Genomic DNA, 17,959 nt, shown 5'->3' on the forward strand with positions numbered 1-17,959 from the left:
TAGAATGCAGGCATGCGGCTTACTGACGGAAATGTGGTGTTCTAGAATCCAAAGCCCTTCTGAGCCTCTGAGAGACGCAGCATCATTATCATTCATCATAATGAATATTAGCGATTACGGAGAACTGAACCAATTAATTGAAGATTAAGGTGAACTTCGCCTCGTCTTACACTGTTTGTTTGCTTCCTCGTCAGAAAGTTGAGGTTACATATTTGTCAAGTGTCCTTCTAATTGCAAGAGTATGTGCAGAAGCATACAGATTTCTATTGGCATATCTGTGAGTAGCTTATTTGCCTTCAACAGTGCTTCCAAAGCTTACCAGTAGAGGGCAATGGATGGGGTGAGCAAACCATCAGGATTCCTAATTGTTCCCTTATCGAAACAAATGGGTACAAGACCAACTCTGCATTGGCAGGCTTAAGTACAGCATTTTATCTAACAAATAATCTATAGAAAATGATAGCATGGTTAAGGACTTCACAGCAGAAACCAATACATTCAATAAATAATAAAATATATTTATTCTTTTCTGGAATAAAGAATTTTGGTGTCCATATTTGGTATGAAGAGTGTTTGGCAATGGTACAGTGTTGCAGGAAATACAGCAGACATTAAGGCCTGTAAACGATACAGTGTTGCAGACAATACAGTAGACAGACAGGCCCAGCGCAGACCCAACACATCAAGACCACCTATGGAATGAAACTTGGCAAATATACATCCAACATGTCTAAAATCAACTAAGAGCTGTGGAATTCGACAACAGGTCTGGACATTGATAACTTGAATGTGCTCAAATTGTTTAGCTTTTCAGGAGAGCAAGGGCTTCAAGACTTTAAAGAGTGCTTCTGTACGATTCATCTACTACGACATTATATAAACCCATTTGGAATCACAAATATTTTCTGCATTCTTCTCCTTAGCAAGAATCCTCTTAAGGCTATTTTTTTGTCATTGCACATTACTTAAAGATGCAAACAATTAAAGGCACTTTCGACGGTGAGGAATATACAGCAAGCTATAACAATCACTTTAAAATGAAAAAAAAAAAAACCCTCAAAAATTCATAATGCAGTGGTGGTATTACATACTGTAGGTATACGAGTGTAGGAATATAGCAGTTGCCATTTTGATGCATTCATCATGTGTTTTGACCAACATTTTTCTGGTAATAAAAGCTCATGGTAACCTCTCCCATACATTTCTGTCCAATTCGACGATAAAAAAGGGCGGGGAGACAATGAAAGGTTCGGTGTTGTACTTTTGGACTTGGCAGAACTTCAACAGGCACATTTTCCCTTCTCTGGGTCGCTGGGTTCCGTGAGGTCCGTGGCGCTGTGTCCGTTTGCGCGCACGGTACCGTCAGGGATCCAGGATTTGTCGACGCAGCGCTCCATCCTCTTCATGATCAGGTCCAACAGCACATCCACCGCCTTGCTCACATTCTCACCACTCGCCGCGCTCGTCTCAAAGTACTGAATGCTGTGGAGGAGACACGTGACATTTACACTTGATATGGACAAAGTACATTGCATTACATTTTGCTGTTGCTTTATATAAAGCAGCTTAGTTAGTAGATATTAGTCCCTGGAGCAGGTGACTTGCACAAGGGCACAGTAATTCTTACCTATTGGTTAGGGTAGGATTTGAGTCTGCAACCTGTTAATCCCAGAGCTAACTCCCTAACCACTAGGACACGACTGCCATGCGGACAAAATAATGAAAAATGCAGTTTATTCAAGAACAGAAAGGCACTAGTACAGGGCAGACCTCTGCAGAGATCGTTTAAAATGACACAATCCAATTAGCAGTGATGAGGAACCACTTTTGAGGAGCTGAGGTGCAGTATCACCTCTTTGGTCCAACCAATCATCTGATTCCAATTACCATACCTGTTCTTCAGGTAGAGGAGATGATGAGAGATCACCTGTGTTACCTGCATCAAGTACCACTGGGTGACTTAAAATATGGCATGGTAGGATATACTACAGTACAGTAGCTGAAAAAAGATAGTCATTGGGGAGACAGTCTGGTGAGACAGTCATTGAGGCTTTATTAAGACTTTGGTCCCCATAGTCTGGGAGATTAGGAAATTCATTTGCGCAAGTCTCCACATTTCCCACAGACAATGAATAGGGGATAAGAAACCAATAGAATTAATCAGAATAATTAATGCAACTGAATAGAATGAATATGCCCACAGTGAACCCATGTTAGATCAGATGTACAATTCAGGCGTACACAGTTCATCGAGCATAACAAAATATTCTGGAGGGGGTCATTCAAATGTACATTTCCTGAACTTTAAAGTAACAATCTACAAAACCTAACACCTGCAAATCCCACACACTAACATCTACAAACATCACACAGTAACATCGGCAAACCCCACATCGTAACATCTACAAATCCCACATTTCAGTTGTGCACCTGGTGAGGCACACTGTGATGGGCATGATGACACATTGAGTCACAATTTACCTCTGGAGCTAGGAGGATGAAGAAGGGATGAGGTAATTGAGCTGAACTGCTTCTGCCCAGTCCATTTAAGAAAGAAAATGAGGATTACCGTCCTTCTTTAGAAAGGGTAGAAAGTACTTGTCTGGAGAAAGTCTTAAGCGTATATTGATGCAATGATCAACACTGCCATTATAGATCTGGTGCCCCATTCCTCTTCCACTCTTCTCAGGACCAGAATGTTTTTTGTGTTACACTGACTGTCTTTCCTTTAACATGAATGGAGTGATTAAGTATTTTTTAAACAATTAAGCCATCCATCAATTAATGCTAGCACAACTCTATAGGCTTATCTTGTGAGATCTTTTGAAATAGCTGTAAATAGAACTAAGCTTCTACAGATTTCAGAGACCAGGAAAAACAACAACTCAGTCTCAGTCATGCTTGTGCCAAAGTGCAATGCTTAACAGACTTAACTACACATGGCAACACATGCTTAGAAACTTAAAACCATTTAGAGACGTAAACAATATCACTTGGAGACCAGAGACCTTCACCAGAAGTTCCCCCTTTTTATTTCATCAATGGGATTTCCTATTTAGTCAAGTCAAGTCAAGCGGACGGTTGAACAGTCAAGTCAAGTTTAACGGTAGTAATGAAGCACATTCTACCAAAAATCATTGTCCAACCAGAAGTTGTGAATATTACTGGAATCCTGTCAAAACTGTAGCAAAACTGCTGATGACTTGGTTATTTGATGGAGGTACCAAATCCATAGGATGCTAGGGTGAGCCATGTTGTCCACACCAATATGCCCATTCAAGTCAAGTCAAGTCAAGTCAAGTCAAGTTTATTGTCAATTTCTTTACATGCACTGGTCATACAAACAATTTGAAATTGCGTTTCTTGCTCTCCCATGCAGACATAGACTAATCTAGGTAAGGACATAGACAGTATAGACATAGACAGTACTCATACATGGACATAAGACAGTATGGACGTAGACATTGCTCATACAGACATTTAAAGTGCAAGACTGGACAACAGAAGACTTGTAGAGAACATACATTAAGAGGAGGTATTTTGTTGTGCTTTTTCTAAAAGTCCTTTAGAGTAGAGTAGAGTAGAGAAACTTTATAGCGTTCTGACATAGTAATAGTAGCATTTGAAGGAAATAAATAATTAAAAAAGGTTTATTAAATACACCAGCAGCAGTATGTGTGTGTGTGTGTGTTTGTATGTGTTTAATGTGCGCGCGTGTGTGTGTGTGTGTGTGTGTGTGTGTTTAGTGCAGGTAGAAAGTGCGGTGTGCGTCTGTGTGTGTGTCTGTGTACCTGTGTATGTGTGTGTGTGTGTGTGTGTGTGAGTATGAGTTGTGTGTCAGTGTGTGTATGTTTGGGTTTAGTGCAGAAAGTGCGGTGTGCTTGTGTGTATGTGTGTGTACCTGTGTATGTGTGTGTGTGTGTGTGTGTGTGTGTGTGTGTGTGTGTGTGTGTGTGTGCATGTGTATGTTTTGAGTTAGTGCAGGTTGAAAGTTCAGTCACAGATGTAGTAGTGCAGGTGGAATGTTCAGTCGCAGATATGGTGGTGGGGATGAGGGGGGGGAGCGTTGTCAGTGGCCTGGCTGGCTAGAGGCTGACAGTGAAGGGAGAGTGGGTTGAGTGTTCAGTATCTTGATTGCTTGATGCATCGTGCTGCTTGCAAGCCTGGTGGTACGGGAACGGAGGCGCCTGTACCTCTTTCCAGAGGGCAGGAGGCTGAACAGTTTGTGTGCAGGGTGGCTTGTGTCTTTGATGATCATCAGTGCTTTCCGGGTGAGGCGTGCGGTGTAAATGTCCTGCAGGGAGGGGAGTGGTACTCCAATGATCTTTTTCGCTGTGTTCACAACACGCTGGAGTGTCTTCCTGTTTTTCTCCGTGCAGCTTCCTCCCCACACTGTGATGCAGCTGGACACAACGCTCTCTATGGTTCCTCTGTAGAATGTTGTCATGATGGAGGGTGTAGCACTTGCCTTCTTTAGTTTGCGCAAGAAGTAGAGACGCTGATGGGCCTTCTTCGCCAGTGATGTAGTGTTGGTGGTCCAAGAGAGGTCGTCGCTGATGTGCACTCCAAGGAACTTGGTGCTGCTCACTCTCTCCACAGCATCACCGTCGATGGTCAGGGGTGGCAGTTGTTTTTGGACCCTCTGAAAGTTGACGACAATCTCCTTGGTCTTGTTGACATTCAGCAGGAGGTTGTTGTCTTTGCACCATCTGGCCAGCAGGTCTACTTCTTCTCTGTAGTGGGTCTCATCGCCCTTAGTGATGAGGCCCACCAGTGTTGTATCATCCGCAAACTTCACTAGATGGTTAGTGCTGTGGGTCGTTGTGCAGTCATGTGTCAGCAGCGTGAACAGCAGGGGGCTGAGAACACAACCTTGTATTTCCTGTGTGTCCTGAGTGTCAGTGACTATTTGCCAGAGGTGACTGAAACATAGGATGCTGTGGAATGCAGTCTGTCTCAATATATGCATTTCTTCAGCGACTGATTGGTAGAATCGTCAATGACCTCATTATGCAAATATTGGCCTTCTAAGGCGGGCTCTGTTTACCTTGCTTGGGATCTCTAGCATGTCCCTTGACAAACACAAGAAAGTCACAGCCCTCTTAGCAAATGGAAATATCGCTCTTGCCCAAAATAAGATGTGTCCAAGGGAACTCAGAACTATCCCAAAATAAGATGAGACCAGAGGAACTCTCTCTCACCCACCCAAAATAAGATGGTCCAAAGAAACTCTCTCACCCAAAAAAAGATATTCTAAGTGAACTTGCTCACTCAAAGTAAGATGAGATCCAAGGAAACTTTCCCAAAACAAGACATGGTCAAAGAAAAACATTCTCACCTGAAATAAGATGTGGAGAGGTCCTCCCTCACCCAAAACAAGATGTGACCAAGATGAAATCTCACCCAAAATAATATATTTGAAGGTAATCCTCTCGTCCTAGACCAGATGTTCCAAGGCAACTCTCTAGCACTCACAGCAAATGTGTCATTGGAACTTCTCCCATTGAAATTGATAATCAAACCACAACTTGTATTGCCAAACCTTTTTTTATGTGATCAATTAAACCACCTTCAAGGCATCTGCCAATGTGACTAGATGAGCCAAAGGCTGATCATCATGACTGACCTGCATTTTATTGTGATCTCGATCTGCACTTGATTAATCTGCCTGTCCAACTCACCCATATTTCTCGGCCAGCTCTCGCGCTTCTGTCTCGGTGACGGCCCTCTGGTCCTCCAGGTCCGACTTGTTCCCGCAGAGGACGATGTCTGGGTTCTCACAATACGCATGCATTTGGAGCTGACCTGCACACAACAACCAACACGTGTTGCAACAATGATCTTAGCACGAGTGGGCTTAGTATGAACAACATATGGAGAATGGGCAATACAACCATACAAATAGGTGCTATGCACAGGATCACGGTCAAAAAAGAGATTTAATGCCCAGGAATATGGTCAGAAGTGGTGGCAATGCATCATAAAATGGTCCCTGGAGTACAATTAGAGATTGAGGAACTGTGTTGAGACTGTTGCTGCTTCACAATTTAGAATTGTATGACATTTTCCTGTGTCTACTGAAACACCATTGTAACATCATTTGCAGCGAACATCTTACCCACAGCATGGTAAACTAAAAGGAATGCATCTGCTGTGTGGACAACATAGCCAGGTAACACGCACGAGGCGAATTACAACAGTCACAGTCCAATGCCTGCCCTGGGAGCAGGGCCAAAACAATAGACATGCACTACTGTAGGTGAGATAATGTGTATGGCATTGTAAGACAAGACTCACTCATCCAGTTTCGGACGTTGAGGAAACTCTGCTCATTGGTGAGGTCGAACAGCAGCAGGAAGCCCATGGCATCCCTGAAGAATGCGGTTGTTAAACTCCGAAACCTGATCATATTGAGGAAAGAGAAGAAGAAGAAGAAGAAGAAGAAAAAAAAGACACACCTCTTAAGGTGACTGCTTCCAAGACTGAGCAACACGATCTACATCGGCCATGTGAATCTAGCCTAAGGCAAAGAGGGGGATTTACACAGTAGCATGTGCGAGTTTGAGAGTACATTGTAAATGGACCACTTACCACCGTAGCCTGAGTATGACAGTAAATTGTACATGAAGCACTTAAACTGCATATTGACCACAGTAGTACGAGTTATGCGAGTTGGAAAGCACTTCCATGCTTGCATTGCATAATTGTAGTTTTTATTTTCTTCTGAAAAAGGCCAAGCAAATGGTTAAGAGAAAGTAAATTGGTTCATGTATATGAACCACTGACCTCTCCTGTCCAGCCGTGTCCCACAGCTGAAGGTGGATCCTCTGGCCCCTGCCGGCCGAGCCATCGGGACTGTTTGATTTGTACACCTTTCAGGGGTAGGAAGAAGCAATGGCAACTATTAAAGACCATAGGTTGCAAAAATAATGTTCTAAAGCTACTTGGAATGTTTCAGTGTCCTCAGCGCTCAGTACATACTCTCAATGTAAGAAGAAATTACAAAAGTAGTTTTATATACTTCACATATAACTTAAAGGGACACTGTGCAGGAAATGGTCAAAAAGGGTGCTGCAACTATGCTGCTCATTGAAACTGTGTTGCATATTGCCAAATTTGACCTTTTCATGATAGTTTACTAAGTAATAAACAAATATTTTCTAGTATGGTCCAAGTACAGTCATTTTTGCAGCTAAAAATAGCTATTTTTGGACATTCAAAATGGCGGACCATGGAGAAGATCCCCCTTTTCATGTATGAAAAGTGCAATTTTTCCAGTCATAATGAATACTTAGAATTTGATGCTGGTGGTAAGTATTCATGAAAAAGGTAACATCTGTGAATGGGCAGCAATAATTCTGGAAATAAACAACTAAAAATCTCACACAGTGTCCCTTTAAGGAATGTTATTAGATGACAACAATAACTGAGAAAATAACTGCTTCTGTCCTTCTCTCTTTCTAAGGTGTAAAGTGAAGTAGTGAATGGTCACCACTCATCTGTTTAGAAGGTGCAGGATTCAGTAGAAATATATGTACAAAAAAAACATCTGCCAAATGCAATGTAAAGTAAAGATAATGCACACACTTCAGGTCTTTTTTTGGGCAAAGCTTTTCTGGACTTGCAAGCTTTCGGTGCTAGGACCGGAAGCTTGCAAGTCCAGTAAAGCTTTGCAAAAAATGACCTGAAGTGTGTGGATTGTCTCCTAAGGTGTAAAGTGAGAAATGTCAAAGCTAAAATCCTGATCGCCACCATCGCAATATGAGGCAGATGTCATGACGCCCATGTTTACTCAAGTAGCACACACTGTTTGCACTTAAGGAGTGTGCCTTGCCTGCTCACAAAACAGGGAGTGCATCCAAGAAGGTACCATTAGTTCCTCCAATTCCACTTTAATGGCCGTCGGAGACAGAAGGTCAGTGTACAACTGTGCACAACATGCAGTCAAAGGAACGACAGCAACATTTTTTTCAGCTAATATGATTCAAGATTCAATGGGGTAATGAGCTGGAGTAGGATATTCATTAGGTTGGAGGTGGAAATTATAGTCATTCAAAATTATGAACACGTCCTCGTTTTCTACATTGGCAAGCACACAAGACAAAGTGCTAGACATATTATAAGGTAGTCCTTCTCTTGCATCCAACTACAAAGTGTCTAACTGACCACCAGCAGTTTTCATACCCTACCAAAAAGTGTAGCCAAAATGAAATAATTCATATTTCAAGCCCACACACTTATTTCCATTCAGCCTTGAATTCAAGGATGTCTAAAAAAACAATGTGTTCATGTTTTCCCATTATTATTTGCAGGGGAATGTTATGACTAGCTAAATTATGTTTAATCATTGACAAATCCACAGTTCCTGGGTCAACAACTTTTTCCAAACTCAGGGAACAACATGTTTTCTTGGGGTCTGTTAGCATGAAACATTCAAGTAGTAACAGCAGCCTCTGTAAATGTAAGCCTGTGAAAACAGCCACTAACCCCTCAGTAAACCAGTAAGCCTATTGCAGCCAAACAAGAAGCTATATTGCAGAGGTGTCAGTGGCAGGCCTGGGAATGAGAAAGGTCTGCCATGTCATGCACTTCACACGGCTGATTAGGCTCATTAGCCGCGGTGTCTGATGATTAGTGTGAGCACGAGCAAGCCCATTACCCACCAGTTCATTAGCAGCACGGAGAGAGAGAGAGACGTGTCAATGGCAATGTTCGGGAAATCAGATTATGAACATATACTTGCTCAAACAGACAGTTTAAAGATGAATGAATGCATTTCCCACAGAAACTTTCATGATCACGTAAAGCCTCATTCAAAAGGCAAACAAGTAGTCAATAATGGGGTGTATGTGATAATTTGTAGAACTAAACAAATATCACATATACATTTACTGGAAAGACCAAACATCCTCCCTCTGTCCAAACTATATTGCACATTGATAAACAAAAAAAGTTTCAAATGGATGCTACTCTCCTCTCTCAGAATTCAACGTTTCTACACCAACACATAAATTAACTAACAGTAAATTAACCATTTCTGAACCGTACCACTCTCTTTTCTCAGAAGTCAATTCAAAGTTTTTCACCCAACACATTTCAGTATAAATAACATACGCTTCAATTAAACAATTTCTGAATCGTACCGCCCTCTATTCTCAGAAGTCAGTTCATGTTTCTACACCTGAGGTGTATAAAGTAAAATTAGAATACTCTTACAGTGCATCGATTAGGTACAGTGGAGGAGTAACTGATGTATTAATAATATGCAAGATCTTGGTGCTAGTGTTTTCAGTAGTGTTGTCACTTCTACACATCTCTGTAATCTACACCAACACATACAGTATAAAAACAGATGAACCATTTCTGCAGCATACCGTTCTCTTTTCTCCCATTCTACACCAGCACACACAGCACAAATACGAAATGAACCGGCCATACCACTCTCTTTTCTCTGAAGTCGATGCCCACGGTGGTGATGAACTTGGAGTTGAACTTCCCGTCTGTGTACTGGTAGAGGAAGCTGGTCTTGCCCACCCCCGAGTCGCCCAGGGCTAGGAACTTGATGAGGTAATCATAGTCCCCATCAGACATAGTGAGCGCTGATGTCTGACCTGTGAACACAACAAGTATGATTGATAAGGTACAGGCAGTTCATAAGGATTTTCTTCCGGAGGGTTCTAAGCTGCAAACCTATGCAGCCATAGGAGACTAAGAGAATAAGAATAAGTAAGGCGTTTAATGGAAAGTCACGCCCATTTACCATATTGAAAGTCTTGCATTGGAGATGTGTGACATGATTTCTCTTGTTTACCATATTCAAAATCTTTGGCACACACATTCACTTTAAGAAATCATGCCAGAATGGGGGTGTACTAACACACCATACCATGAATGGTCGCATAGCTGATGGTGATCCAGATTTGAATCCGGATAGGATTGTGGCGAGGAAGGCAGGAAATGTCTGGGACAGCGTTAAGAGACAGGGTTGGGTAAGGAAATGACCCAAGACGGACCCGCACCTGGGTGGCCCTGGGCAACGTGGCCCATATGGTATGTTGCTAGAGCGCCACCAAGTATCTCCAACATGTAGGCCAAACAGTACACGCATTCACTTCAGAAACCACACCAGAAATTCTTCAGTGTCTGGATCTTCATGGTAATTGAAAACAGAAACCTTGTGTCTCCGAAAATGGCATTGGCTGTAGTCACAATGCTGACTTTTTTTTCTTTTGCTTAAAGTTTTGTAGGGCTGACAAGGAGAGGATATATTTCAGACAAGGTCAGTGAAATAAAAAACACTGGGGGAAAGGCAGGAAATGTTTGAATCGTGAGTGTAGTGGGTCGAATGATTCATCGAGTGGCATCAGAAGTGTAGAGAGTCCTGTTGCAGATGGCAGTTCATGTGCTGACAAGACTGATAACAGTTTGCTGACTTGGTAACACGACGGTTCAAACTGAAACAGCGTCTTAAGTTAAGTGCAGAACTGCCAAAAACAAATCCTGTCTACGGTTCCAAATTAAAACAAATTGAGCTACACATAACAACAATATTAATTCCGAGCCTTCAACATTTGATTATTTGTAAATCTGCTCCCCCTGGAAATCCACTATTTGAGAAAACATCTGACAACCCCTTCATTAGTTTGGTGAAACTAGAAAGATTTCATCACCCATTGTAATTGCTCCAGGCAAGACACAAACGCGCACGCACGCACGCACGCACGCACGCACGCACACACGCACGCGAATGCTGTAAGTTATCTATTGATACATCAATAATTCACTGTGACAGAGGAAAAGACAGGTTGACCACAGGTCATGTTTTCTTTTTCTTATACAATTCTACAACTGAAATGAAAACTAGATAAAAGAGATTACAGTAGAAGACTGAAAATGTCAAAACTATGACAATGTCAATCAGAACATGCTACATATTATAGATATATTGAAATTCTGCTTTGATACAGGAGGCATACATAGGCTACTTGTTGACACTTTCAGCAGACAAGCGAAACAAGGCCCCATCATAAGACCAGTGCATGAAAAGGCACTCCAACAAGCCCTGCATTCTTCGCCTATGGCAGCAGGGCTAAAGCCCCTCCACCCCCCAGCCTCATTCGGAGGCCTAAGCAGCTTAATGTCTTGGGGCTGGGGCGCAGAGCAGACTCGGACGTAAAAAATACGCTGTGACTGATGAGGACATCAAAGCTCAAAGGAAGAGGCAGTACAACAGAGTAGAGCTCTCCCTATCACACAGCACTGCACAGAACAGCTCTCCCAATCAGAAAGCAACTCTCCCTCCCAATCAAGCAGAAATTACAATTACAATTTCAGAAATTACACTCAATACAAATTTAAATTCAATACAAAATGTTTATCTTTTCAAGGGATCTAGTAAAGGTGGTACGCCTTTCTTGTCAAGCAACCCACCCCCCTTTGTTACGTAGTAAACTTGCAAAATCTTGGTCAAGGTGAAAAAGTGGCACAACAGACTTGACATTTTGAATGGGCGCTTTAAGAAAAATCTGTGAGAAGTGTGTTTTTAGACCATTATGTTCAAAACTAGTTAGGAGAATCATTGGTCATAATGCTCCAATTGCCTTTCCACTTTCCCAGATTTCAAATCCCTGATGCATTAACACGGCTTTAATCCCTATGCGCTACTCTTTAGCCATGTTAACTTCCAAGACCCATGTTGTCATCCTTTAGCCATTTTTGGGGTGCTTAATGTTCTGGGGAAGTGAGAAGGCAACAGGAACATTCTTCCAAATGACTTACCTTGCTAGTTTTAATCAAAGCAGCCCCACAACAAACTTTGCAATGATTTTGCTAAGAACACCCATTCACTGCAATTCAAAATTTCAAGCCTACTGTGCCACCCTTGAACATCGATCGAATTTCCTAGAAATTTGCAAGGAAGTTGTGGTAGTGCAAAGGAACACCACTGCAAGAGCAGAGTAGGGCTTTGCAAAATATTGATTTCAGGGATGATTTTGATTTCAAGGCCCTTTCGTGCACCCCACCCCATACACATCAGGCAGCAGAGGCAAACACTACATTCATTCTTGGATATTTCAGTCACACAGAGATGGTTGTTGTTTGAAAGCTCTTTTCTGGCTCTACAAATCCCACATGCTGCGTGGAATACAACAGTCATCAGGGAATGAATTATGATTTATTATAGCCTAATATTAAAACTTCAATAGCTATTGACAGCTTTGGTTCTTGATTCATTGCAGAGATAATGTGATTTAAAGGTTGAAATAAGTTGTAATAAAGTGGTAATAGAATGGCATTCGAGAAAAGTACCCCTCCTGGCATGAGTACGTAATGACACTCCACCCAAAATACACCCATCTCTTTGTGACGCAAATTGACTGACATAATCAGGGAGGAATCGAGTGTTGTGCCCTCTTAATTAAAACCTTCTAAGTCAATTTCTTCATTAAGATCAGTGCCAGATTCATGCAAATGCAGCTCTGGGGTTCTACCTTGCCACTAAAATGACACACATCACATCCAAAATCATTCACCACCCCACACACAACCTAAATGATCTCAACCTCAAAGCTGTCACACGCCATGTTCACTCAATAACCAGACACCACACACTCATCACATCCACCCACACTTCACATTGCTTTCATCTGGCCACTGGTACAGGACACTTAGATGGCGATGGGCACGCTTCAACAAAAGCTTTGCTCCATCTGCCATCACTGCACTAAACAAACGCCTGCAGTGACACTGCATTGGACCCTCCTGGAAGTGTGTATATCGTGTTTGACTGGCATCAATGCTGTGTTTGTGTTGTCTGAAAGTGTCTGAGTGTGCATGTATCTAGTGTGTGAATGTCATCAATGTTGTGCCTTGGTTTTGTCTGAAAATGACAGGGTGAAAGTTACACATATTATGTTTCATATCTCGATGTTCAAGTGTCTTGATGTCTGTCATGTATGCTTAATGTTGGCTGTGACAAGTTTGTGATGGTGGTGAGAGAACGAATTTCCCGTTGGGGATAAGATAAAGTGTATCTATCCAAGTTTTACTAAAATGCAAGTTGGTCAGGCCCCAAAGTGTCCAATTTCACGTGAAATGCCCCATATAGTGATCTAGTCTACGAAACCACATAGCCTGCATCTGCAGCTTTCCCTATGACCAAATGGCCACACTAACACATTGTCACTTCACTATTCTCTGTCCGCATACATGTGCTGTTTTATGGTGTGTACTGGTTGATAAGCAAACAGATGAAGCACACAGACCTGTAGGCTTTAAGTCTTGTAACTTTTCAAGGCTTTTATTACAAGCCTCATAAGGTGTGAGGACACACGGGTGTAACAACAATGTTGAAACGAAGAAAATTCTGATGAATTCTGGGATCCACAGAATGCAAAATGGAATCCTAGAATCTGACGTTATAGAACAAAACAGTTTTTTTGTGGAAATATTTGAAAAACTCCCACCTGACCTTTAGAGTTGCAAACACTAGTGTACCACATGCGTCCTTGTATCATGCAAATTATTATATTTATGGAAGGACCAATGAATGTTTCTAGTTACTGTGGCATTCAAACTAGTGGAGAATCAGCAGTGGTAGCAGAGACAGCATACACTACACACACTACCTCTCACCTCAGATAACCTCAATTGCACAATCACATAGCATTGGTAATATGAAGCCTAAGTTTATAGGAAATAAGCTTAGCCTATACCAACTTAAGATAAAAGGACATTTTACAGTGCTTATTTATTTCCTAATCCCTTGTTTTCATTTACCATGTAGTCTACATTTCAAATAAAGAAAAAATAAACATGCCATTGTTAAAAAAAAAAAACAGCCCTCCCTCCACCACTCCCTCTTCTCAATTTTTTGAAGTCTGTACCATGGACCACTTTTTACCAACAGTCTGTGGGCTGTGAGCAGAAAATTGGCCAGCGTTTTCCCCAGCGGGCTTCGTTTCTTTCGACATACACACAGACAGACAGTGTTAGCCCCACTCAGCAGCCAGGTGGAGAGAGCTGAAGTCTGCAGTAGTCATCTCTGAAGACTGATAAGATTAGCCGCCCTGCTCCGCTCCGCTCCGCACCGGGTGAGCACAACACATACGGCAGGCAGGCAGTCGGAGAGAGTCTACTCTCCTCACTCTGCAAGCTTATCTATCGCCTACGGCTGTCCCTCCACATCATATCCTGCCACTAGCCCTGAACATGAGAGAAAATATAAGATTTCAAACAAGATAAAAATGTAGGAAGCAAAAAAACAGCTCAAAAACAACTGAGGCCTGATACTGGGGCCTGATGCCTGGTGCTTACTATCAACACCATAGGACATGCATTTGCAAGTGCAGCCAGCTCCCTTTCCCAGCAAACACTCCCCAAATTCTCCAAAGATCACCTCGCTCCTGCAATCATGCCCGAACATGGACCTAATGTCAGCCTTGAGAGGTGAGCTCAGCTCAACGCCAGTGATGAAACACGTCGCTCACTACTTCAATGTTGTGCAATAAACGGCTGAACATTAAAAAATTCAACAGCTCAAACCGAAATCAGAGCAAAAGTTAGAAGAGTTAGAAGAAATGCAATGGTTGCAACTACTTCAATGAACAGGAAGCAAAGAATTGTTTCTTATGGATGAACACACAACACCTACAATGACACTTGAAAAGATCTGCAGTGACACACCGGATTTAAAGGCCTTTAAAAACTGGTGGAACCACAACTCCTCCTAAAAAGCTCACACACAAGTACATACACACACAGCTCCCAACTTGTTGACAATCCCTGAGAGTGGCGGTGTGGGTAAGGGTGGGGCCCCAAGCTAGCTAACACCGCTCTGTTATATGGATGGATGGATGCATACAGAGCTCTGGTTGTTTAGACAAACACGTGACCCTCTTACTTGAAAATAAGGCAAGTGGGATGTGGAGGGTTGAGCAGGTGCTTTTCACACCACAGGAAGGCAAAGACCACCATTGCTGCTGGGAACATGTTAACATGTGATAATACAGCTGGAAATGTTGCTGTGCAAAGAATGGGGATTCAGTTTCGGAACCAAGCCAAAATCCTGAAAAACCTATGAGAGAGTTGTGACACACAGCAACCATGCCATCAGTGCACACTTTCTATTAATCATCTATGCATGCAATTGCTTCAATCTGCATGCAATTTACATAGACATTAGCTTAGTGTAGACTACTTTTTATGCATTATGAAAGGATGCAAAGGAGTCTTTGCATGAACGACAACACTAAGAAAACCCTTGAAAATTAAAAAAGGGGGCGTGCAACCTAAGATCAAAGGAGAAAAATTAAGCAACCATTCTGGGACGCCACCCAAAGCTGACACATAGATCTGCAAAAAAGGGGAGCAAGACAGAGAACTTACAGCAACTTAGATTAAGTTGCAAAGAAAGAACATGCTTATATTCAATACGCACTCATAATTCACATGGGAATTTTTCATGGGGAAAATCTATAATGGCGTATGGTTAATGTCGAAAAGGTGGAATTACAAGTAGCCTATAACAAGCAGCTTGCAAAAATCCCCTCATGTCAACCAGTCAAGTCAAAGATTGCCACACACAGTAAATAAAAACGCCAAAGATTGGAGTGCGCTGGAATCTTTTGGAAAAGGCACAAGTGGATATCTGATTAGCTACAGAGCTGCAAAGTGGTCATTTATAGGCACCAATGCCATGGGAAGAAAACAGTGATGACATTCAGGGATGAATTCCACATGCCACATAAAATATCCCCATCTAATAATCATCAGCTGGCCCTCATGTGCTTGCCAGGGATGGTCAGCTGACCACACATTTGCAGCCAAGCCAGTAAGACTTCTGGCTGAAGACACTTTCTAGACTGAAATGAGGATGCACCTTATGCAACGGTCCTCCTGCCCTCCTGCTTACTGAGAATAAGCTAAGTTGTATCACTGGGTCACTTACTTCCCTATTAATATAGTCTACTGTCAAAAAAAGAACAGTCTTTTTTACTTGGTAAATACCAGTAGGCCTAACAGTAGTTTACAATTGGGCTTTAATTTTGAACATAGGGTTAGGGTTATGTCACGTTCCCCATCCCCAATATAATACACTAGTTCTAGATCTCTGTCGGTAGGCCTAGGGTCAGGTTAGGGAGGGTTAAAATCGTCATCATCATCTGTTGCAATAAGTGTGTTGCCAAAGACACTCCTAACTCAAACTGAAAGAAGGTTTACAAGGAAGAAAGGGTGTATACTCATGTCAAACATACGCATAGGCCTACACCTCTTAATCAGATGTAGGATCCCAGATGTTTACATATTTCCAGTCTGTCTCCACCACGTTGAGAACTTCCTGCTGTAGCTAGACCCAAGTAGACTACAACTTTATTCTAGCCCCCAGTTAGGCTACAAAGAAATAATTAATCTAAAGCAAAGGCTATATCAGGTGCCACAGAGGTTGCGGATGGCACAGCTAATGCCACACGGAGAGTGCTTCTAGAACATTTGTCCAGACTATCAAGTTCGTGTCCACTTCCAAATAATTAGCCACACTGCGGTGGACCACGTCAACCTTACACGGTTTACATTGAAGACTCGGAGTCACTTTAAATTTAGGCTGCACGTGCCTGTGACATTCCCCACACACGCGCTTACTCTCAATGGGTCGCGGCAGTGTTGTGTTGACTTTCTATAATTCAAACCGTTTCATTTGAATTATTGCTTTTCTAAACTCAAGATGTTGATCAATATTTAGCAACACTCCCAACTTACCACAAATCTAGTGCGTCGCTTCTGCAATATCTTGAATTCCTTGACACTTGTTCCCTTGATAATCACCAAATGTAAACTTTTGAATAAAACACAAACTTGAATAACTTGCTTTATAACGAACTCGACAGGTCATGGGCGATTATTCCGTGTTTGAGAACTCGTCTAGCTGTACGAACTTCACATCACTTCCCGTTTTATTCAGTAGCGCCCCTCCCTCTATCCGCCTCCTGCCACCTAACAAGGAGGTTGCATCTTTTTGGTAAGATTTTGTTGTTCTGGCCTAAGAAATGTGTTGTGCATTCTTTTTTTAATTAAGCACATGCTTTGAACACAAATGATGGCATGTTTGACATATTAAAGCATGCGTACGCTTAGAGGCTGTTCATACAGTCTCAGCCAGGAACTTCCAGTTTAGAACGAGCATTGATGGTGTAAGATTTGTATCCCCCGTTTTGGCACTTGCCATTGCCATTTATAAGAGCAAGGGCGCCATCTTCTGGAATGAAGACGCACTGCATAAATTAAAGGTCCGACATCAGAGTAGGGATGAGATTGGTCTCTGCTGCTGCACTCTTTCCCCGAACAACAAATGAAGCAGACTCACTGCCTTTCAATGTCAAAAAATCTGTCCATCACAGAGAATTAGGGAAAAACGAAAAAATGCGAAGGAATCAATTTCAAACATGACAAAAACATAATTTTACTTCATACATTCCTTTACACTGGGGACGATATTACTGCAGCACTTTAAAGTAGACATTTGATTGTGTGTACTGGTCGTATGATAAGGCATTCACACATCAATGTGTGCATCAAGTCAGAGTGTCTCTGGCACCAAATTGTGTATCAGTCATTTGGATTTGTCCTCTGAAGGAGGCACTGGTACTGGTGCTGGCTCTTGCGTAGGCAGTTCTGATGGCTCCTTCTTGGGGGGCTCAAACATGGGCTTATATATGTACATGCCTCCGACAACTCCAAGCAGTGTAGCAACTGCTATTTGATTGAATGGTATCCTTCGACGGAACATGATGTCTTGGAATAGGATGCAAGTCTGTCACAAAGTCTCATTTAGTTGGGTTAGACTTCAGCTGTTAGAGGATGGCAAATGACAGCTGGATCCCACAAACTTCCATTACACCTATGAAAAAAAAACCCAGAGTTAATCAATGATCGTGTTCAATACAGGTCCCATAATTACATA

The 17,959-nt window shown here is 42.1% G+C and overlaps 1 protein-coding gene across 1 annotated transcript; it reads right to left on the minus strand.

Moving 5' to 3' along the window:
- Positions 1 to 497: 497 nt before the first annotated feature.
- rab27a (RAB27A, member RAS oncogene family) lies at positions 498 to 16,943 on the minus strand. The gene is made up of 6 exons (XM_063188525.1): positions 16,759 to 16,943; positions 9,439 to 9,611; positions 6,787 to 6,872; positions 6,298 to 6,401; positions 5,682 to 5,805; positions 498 to 1,482 (listed from the first exon to the last, which is right to left on the minus strand). The coding sequence occupies exons 2-6, from the start codon at positions 9,589 to 9,591 to the stop codon at positions 1,281 to 1,283; spliced, it is 669 nt and encodes a 222-aa protein (XP_063044595.1). The 5' UTR covers positions 9,592 to 9,611; positions 16,759 to 16,943; the 3' UTR covers positions 498 to 1,280.
- Positions 16,944 to 17,959: the final 1,016 nt, after the last annotated feature.

Source organism: Engraulis encrasicolus, chromosome 22 (genome assembly GCF_034702125.1).
Source record: "Engraulis encrasicolus isolate BLACKSEA-1 chromosome 22, IST_EnEncr_1.0, whole genome shotgun sequence".
NCBI classification, from domain to species: domain Eukaryota; kingdom Metazoa; phylum Chordata; class Actinopteri; order Clupeiformes; family Engraulidae; genus Engraulis; species Engraulis encrasicolus.

Excerpts from the sequence above, each read along its gene's own strand:
- rab27a (XM_063188525.1), bottom strand. The coding sequence starts at position 9,591 with ATGTCTGATGGGGACTATGATTACCTCATCAAGTTCCTAGCCCTGGGC. Across the intron at positions 6,873-9,438 it reads ACTTCAGAGAAAAGAGAGTG|GTGTACAAATCAAACAGTCC; the intron begins GTATGGCCGGTT and ends TACCCCTGAAAG. Across the intron at positions 6,402-6,786 it reads GACACGGCTGGACAGGAGAG|GTTTCGGAGTTTAACAACCG; the intron begins GTCAGTGGTTCA and ends CAATATGATCAG.